General features: G+C 34.0%; 1 protein-coding gene across 1 annotated transcript in view; it reads left to right on the top strand.

Moving 5' to 3' along the window:
* PSPC1 (paraspeckle component 1) overlaps positions 1 to 5,078 on the top strand; it is a 58,318-nt gene extending 53,240 nt beyond the window's left edge. Inside the window, exons 8-9 of the mRNA XM_029210151.1 lie at positions 2,277 to 2,446; positions 4,606 to 5,078. Of these exons, the coding sequence (XP_029065984.1) occupies positions 2,277 to 2,446; positions 4,606 to 4,791 (356 nt within the window). The 3' untranslated portion in view covers positions 4,792 to 5,078. The remainder of the gene's footprint in view (positions 1 to 2,276; positions 2,447 to 4,605) is intronic.
* The last annotated feature ends 1,217 nt before the right edge of the window (positions 5,079 to 6,295 follow it).

Consider the following 6,295-nt stretch of genomic DNA (forward strand, 5'->3'; position numbering starts at 1 on the left):
AAAGTAGTTATTGAGCATCTCTGATATGCAAAGGAAGCACGAGACATAACCCTTAACCAAAAGAGCTTAATTGTGAAGTTAGTACAATGGATACATGAAAAAAGTTAGTGCACCAAGAGTGCATGAGAAGTTCTAAATTAGAAAGCACAGTTGAGGGTCTAGTAATGTACAGGTAGTTCAGTATTTATGTCTTTTTCAAAGTAAGTTGTGGGCTGGTGTATAATATAATCCAGTTGGATTTAAGGATTTTAAGTGTGTCATTAACATCAGAACCAAACTTGAAACATTTGTGATGTTTCAGAGACCATGAAAACATTCTGACTTTCTTACTTGATTAGCAACTTTATTAGAAGAAATGGGAGAATGTACTTTTAGATTCCTTATTTAGTGAGGAATTTAAGAGAATTAAAAATTTTAATGGCATTTTATTCACCAGAGAACCATGTTTACATTTGAGCACTTAATTAGCTCCCCTAACATCCACGCCATTTAATTTTCTCCTCTTTACATTTTATTCGAAGTGAGATTTTATCCTCATGATAGTTATGGATCCATGGAGCTACAAGTCCTTATCATGCAGTTGAATGTCACTGTTAAGTTGGTAAATTGTCATATCCTGTTAAGTTGCATGGATTAAACATGACAGATTTTCTGGTGTGTTACCAGTGTGTACGAAGTGGAACATAGTTTATATAACTGCTTTTCAGGGGACCAGATAATTCTAACATTCCTTAGATCTTTAAATTTAGTCTAATTACAGCCATCTGGTAGAAGACATAGTTACTAAGTCTACCTCAACTAATGATAGTTTTAAATATTTTTCATTTATTTTATTATACCCATACTTATATAGTTATATTCGTATCTCATAAGTTAGGTGTGATAATTATGTTCTATTAAAAGAGAAGAAAAACCACTAAGCCTTGATCTGTTCTTTTTGGGGAAAGTTGAGGTAATATTCCTCCTGGATACTGTCTCTACCCTTCCTCATTTCACTTATGGGAGATGTTGTGGAAGTCTAGTAAAAATTTTTCTTTATAGCTATCTTAAGGGAGTAGAAGTATTCTTGTGTAGTTGAAGTGTAGATTAACTAACAAGAACTTTGGGGCATTAAGGAACTACTTCCTTCCCTAGGAAGTGGCTGGGGTCCTGGGGATTGGGCTCAGAAGGAGCAGGGGTCTGTTGCTAGGGGCCGGCAGGGAGTCAGATTTCTTCCTCTCAGCTCCCTGGACCCAGCCCGGTTGAGCTGCATTGGGTGCTGTGTAGAGTTGTGAGTTTGAATGAAAACTGCCACTCCTATTATAATGTGTTGTTGTGAAATTGAGTTCTGAATGTCATGAAATTGACTAGATAGTGAAATACTAGAAGAAAACTCAGAATCGGTCTTTGTCATGAATTTTTAATGATAAACAAGTATGAGTAGTTTAAAAAATTTTTAAGTTCAAAGAGGATACCCAAAAATGTTGTATTTGAGGCCCTTATAAATGTATTACAGCTTAAACATTATTGCAGTTAACATGAAGCAGGTGGATGGATGTCTTTTGATGAAAAAATTTGAAGTATCCAATTGTTCTCATTTCCAGAATTTCAGCATGTTGAAAAAATTCAAACAGCTGTATTAATATTTTATCTGTATTTGGTTGCAGTTGCTTTTAGAAATAAGTTTTGTCATGATGAATCATTTCAATTTTTTTGTTTGTTTCTATTGCATAGTTCTATATAAAGTTAAAAAAGAGTACCTCCTATAATTTTGGGAGATGTTCAGTAATTATATAAAAGCCAAGAATTTATTTACAGTGAACTGTGTGTGTGTGTGTGTGTGTGTATGTATGTATGAGGACATGGTTTCTCCCTTCATAATTTAATATACTTTTACATGCTACTATTTTTAGTCATGACTGTAAGAAAATTAAGTGGTTTCCTAAGTGCTAATCCTTTGCCATTAATTTAAACTGGTAGAAAGTTGTCACCACTCGTAAGGGAGTATTTGGTTAAAAAGCAGACTACAGCAAATAATACTGATTTTTTAAAGAAAACTTTCAAGCTTTTATAGTCTCAAATGTGCTAAAAATAATTGACAGTTTTCTCATTTGTTTTATGTACATTTGTTTAGCAAATATAATGCTCTATCAGAGTAGATAATTGAGTTTCCCGTTCTCAAGGAAGTAAAATAATTTTGATAATAGTCTTGTTATATAGATTGCCTAAGTATTGTTAAATTTTAAATGTTTATCAACTAAGATAGGACAGCTCTAAGTATAGATTGTTTTACGTAGATGCGTTTAGCCCAGCACCTGCTGGTAACCAAGGTCCTCCTCCAATGATGGGTATGAATATGAACAACAGAGGAACTATACCTGGCCCACCAATGGGTCCTGGTCCTGCCATGGGGCCAGAAGGAGCTGCAAATATGGGAACTCCAATGATGCCAGATAATGGAGCAGTGGTAATGTATCATAAACATTATTGTGATTATATTCAATAATATATACTTCTGCCCCAAAGGTAACTTCACACTTAACATAATTTGGCATCATTTGTTTTGTCAGTAAAGATCAGTATCCAATGAAGAAAAGGTAATTTTGTGAAGTTAGATGGTGATTATGAGAGGCAATTTTTTAGTTTCCCAAGAGTTAGGATTATGATCCATGGCATGCTTTTGTACTTAAGTATATAGCAGGTATATATGTTAATTCTAGTGATTTTACAGTGATTTTAATTTAATTTGTATACACCTTTTACCAGCATTCAGTGTAATGGTCAAGTATTTTGTGATCGTGTTCTTATTCCTGTGTGAACTCCTTACCTTTGGTGGGGTACAAAACCTCAATATGTGTGAAAACACAGTTTTCTGTCATTTTTCATAAAAAAATCATTTATGAGTAATTTCAGAGAATTTAACTGTAAAAAATTTACATTAAAGTTTTAAAATATATTTTAAACTTACATTGTATTCTTACTATAGACTTACTAATTTTAATTAAATTTGATACTAAATTTAAAGTAGACAATTTCATTTCTTGGTTTGAGAGTGTGAAGATATCTTTGTGTGGGTTAAATATTATAAAAACGTTTTGCAGTTGTAATTCATATTTGAGAATCAGTGGCAAGACTGCTACTGTTTTTCATTTCCCTTAAAGTCTGTCACTATTTGAGACGTTATATTCCTAAGACATTTTCTCATTTGGTTCTTTTTAATGGTTGTCCTAAGTAACATTTAGAAAAGGGAAATTAGTTGATCGTATATTTGGAAAAGGCAGTTCAATTTTGGAACTGAAGGCGCCTTTGCTGCTGAGAAAGAAAAGGTGCTGCTGTTAAACGCAGACCTGCCATCAGCTCTAAACCCTCCTGATCTCAGAGACGTGAGCAGTGAATGTGCGTCTTAGAACTGATGGATGCGGTGTTCTATTATTTTAAAATTTATTTACTTTAAATACAGTCCTTTAAGAATTTGGACAAATTGGACATGCTAACAGGTTTTTTAAATGAGTGTTAACATAGGGAGATAATGAGGCAGTGCCGTAATATCGACTGTGATCAGGTCAGATGTTGCATACTAATTAGTGTTCCTGTTTCCTCCATTGGAGGCTTATTTTGTAGTAAAATGTCTGAGAGCTAGTAAAAATTTGTAAATACTTTGGTTAAATTTTGTGTAGCATATAATCATCAGCAGAGAGTTAAAAGTAAAAGTAACTGGCCTGCTTTTCCATACCTCCCGCAGAAATGGTCAAGTTTATTTAAATATCCCCGTTAGTCTTTTTCACAGTGATATTTTACTGCTGCATGTAGGGAGTTCTGTTCAACCTTTGAGATTAATATATGTGGTTATTACTGTGAAGTTTTACAAAATACATAATTCAAGTGTTTTAATTCTGCTATTAGTAGTACACGCTAATTGTCAGCTTTTAAAAACTAAATCTATTTTCCCAGTGATAGTCTTTCCAGAAAAACAGCTCATAAGTTTTCATACTGAAATTATAACTGTGTGTTTATACTCATGCTTTCTATGTTAAAAGCACTGCTATTGAAATTTTTATGTTTACTTTTTCAAACAATGTGATGCTGCTCCCTAGTTTTGTCTCTCTGATTTTAAAAAAACAGTATTTTTATTACACGGCGCTGTTACATGCAGTATAAACTTTAATGAAAAAGAGAGAGGGAATTCCCTGGCTGTCCAGTGGTTAGAACTCGGCCCTTTCACTGCTGAGGGCCTGGGTTCAATCCCTGGTTGGGGAACTAAGATCCCGCAAGCTGTGCGGTGCTGCCAAAAAAAAAAAATAATAATTAAAAAAAGAGAGATCAGAACAGTATAATAATAACTAATTAGGTTTAAGATGGCATTCACTTCATAGAATCAGTTCTTTTTTCATGAAATTGGGGCATAGCATTAGCAAAATGTAACTCTTCATTCAGATGCTTCTTTTATTTTTTAAACATAGTAACTAATTAAATTGCTCCTTTCTTCCTTCTATGTGTGATCCTGATTCTGCTGGACTTTCTGCTGAACTTCATGACACCACCACTTGGGATTTTGCCAATTTTTCTTGTCACTTACATTTGGTGTGTTCCAAATGGACTTCACATGTATTATGTGGTATTATATAGCACAATGATAGATTTCCACAAGGACCACCGTCTCAGATGGGCTCACCTATGGGTAGTAGAACAGGCTCTGAGACCCCCCAAGCACCGATGAGTGGTGTAGGTCCTGGTAGTGGTGGTCCTGGTGGTTTTGGTAGAGGAAGCCAAGGGGGCAACTTTGAAGGCCCTAATAAGCGTCGTAGGTATTAAACATTCTTTCATTCCTGACTACTTAGAGGAAAACAATACACTTTTACCTGTTACCTAGAAGTGGTTTTATTGTTATTGTATGTAGACGTTAAAATTTTTTTTTTTTTTTGTAAAACGTGAGGTTTTTGTATTTTTCTTTATTCATAAGCTTTGTAGATTAGAATGGTAATGATGATACTCATCATTGTGAATGTTCAAATGTGTTTGTGACTTTAGCTAAATATAAGTATGCCATAGTACTGTGAATTCTATGTAGTTAATCTCAATAAAGAAATCATCTTGGATAATTTTAAAATGTTATTAGTGGTATTCTCTTACAGTTTTACTAAACTTTGCTGTAATAGTAATACTTTGGTTGCTTTAACTAATCCCAGCCATTTAAAAATGCAAATGATTTTCTGTTTTTTAGTTTGTGCAAGTTGCCCTGAAGGTAGAAGCTTAGTGAAAACTGATGTCACTAAGGGGCAGACAGAGTAGCACATTGGGGAGGGTGGGTATGGGGATTACATCTGTATGCACCGTTGATGTCCTGTGAACTCAGAGTTGCTGTCTACATTTCATATAGATTCTGAATATTCAAATATTCTGAGGAGGAATATTAAGGATATCTTTGTCCTGTGCTGATTTTTCCAAATAAATCTTTTGAATCTTGGAAAAAAAAACCTGTTTGAAGGCAAATCTCTTTTGCTTATAAAATAATGTCTTATTTTTAATCTTATCTGCTATTTATTTGGTGTCAATATCTAGATCTTACCCTTTAAATTTTCTTTAAAATCAAACAATACTGTTAGGTTGGATGTTAGGTGAGGATTTGCTGTGTGATTTAGAAGAAATTGGGCATTTCTTGAGCATGTTGGTTTCTAGAAGTGTTCAAGGTGGCCTGACTCTGCAGGGTTGTGAATGTTCTTCTGTCGCTCAGGAGTCTCTCCAGCAAAACTTGTCTGACAGGCTAGGTGTGCTTGTCTCCCAGGAATACAGTTCAAGTGGTGATTTTAAAAAACAGAATTAACTTGAGTATGGCTAGTGTTATTGGAATCAGATCTCTCTACTGTCAAATATGTGTTTTGAAGATTGATTTTCAATAGTATGGAGAAACATCTTATCACATTGGGATTTTTATTCCAAAGCAGAGTCCTCGTTATGTTTAAAATTCTGTATGTTAGACATGTTTAATTTAGAATTACATTTGAGGAATCATGTATTTAATGTAAACCACAAATCTGAGGCATCAGGCATTGGTCATAGCATAGTTATTTCTCACATAACATTTCAGTGTGTTAGTATATCATGCTTTTAGCATTTTTCTGAAGAATAATGTGCTTTTTTAAAGTGAACAGTATGTAAATATTACCTCATCTTTGCATGGTTTCTGTTTTTGCTGGAAGGCATACTTTGGAAAGAAAGAAGTTTGGTTACTGATTTAAATTCTTGCGTAAAAGCAGTTGAGTGTAAAGCATGATTGAGATGCATGCTTTTGTATCAAACTTTTCTTATGTACTATTTT

Source organism: Monodon monoceros, unplaced genomic scaffold (genome assembly GCF_005190385.1).
Source record: "Monodon monoceros isolate NGI ecotype Baffin Bay Population unplaced genomic scaffold, NGI_Narwhal_1 Super_Scaffold_8, whole genome shotgun sequence".
Lineage (NCBI taxonomy): Eukaryota > Metazoa > Chordata > Mammalia > Artiodactyla > Monodontidae > Monodon > Monodon monoceros.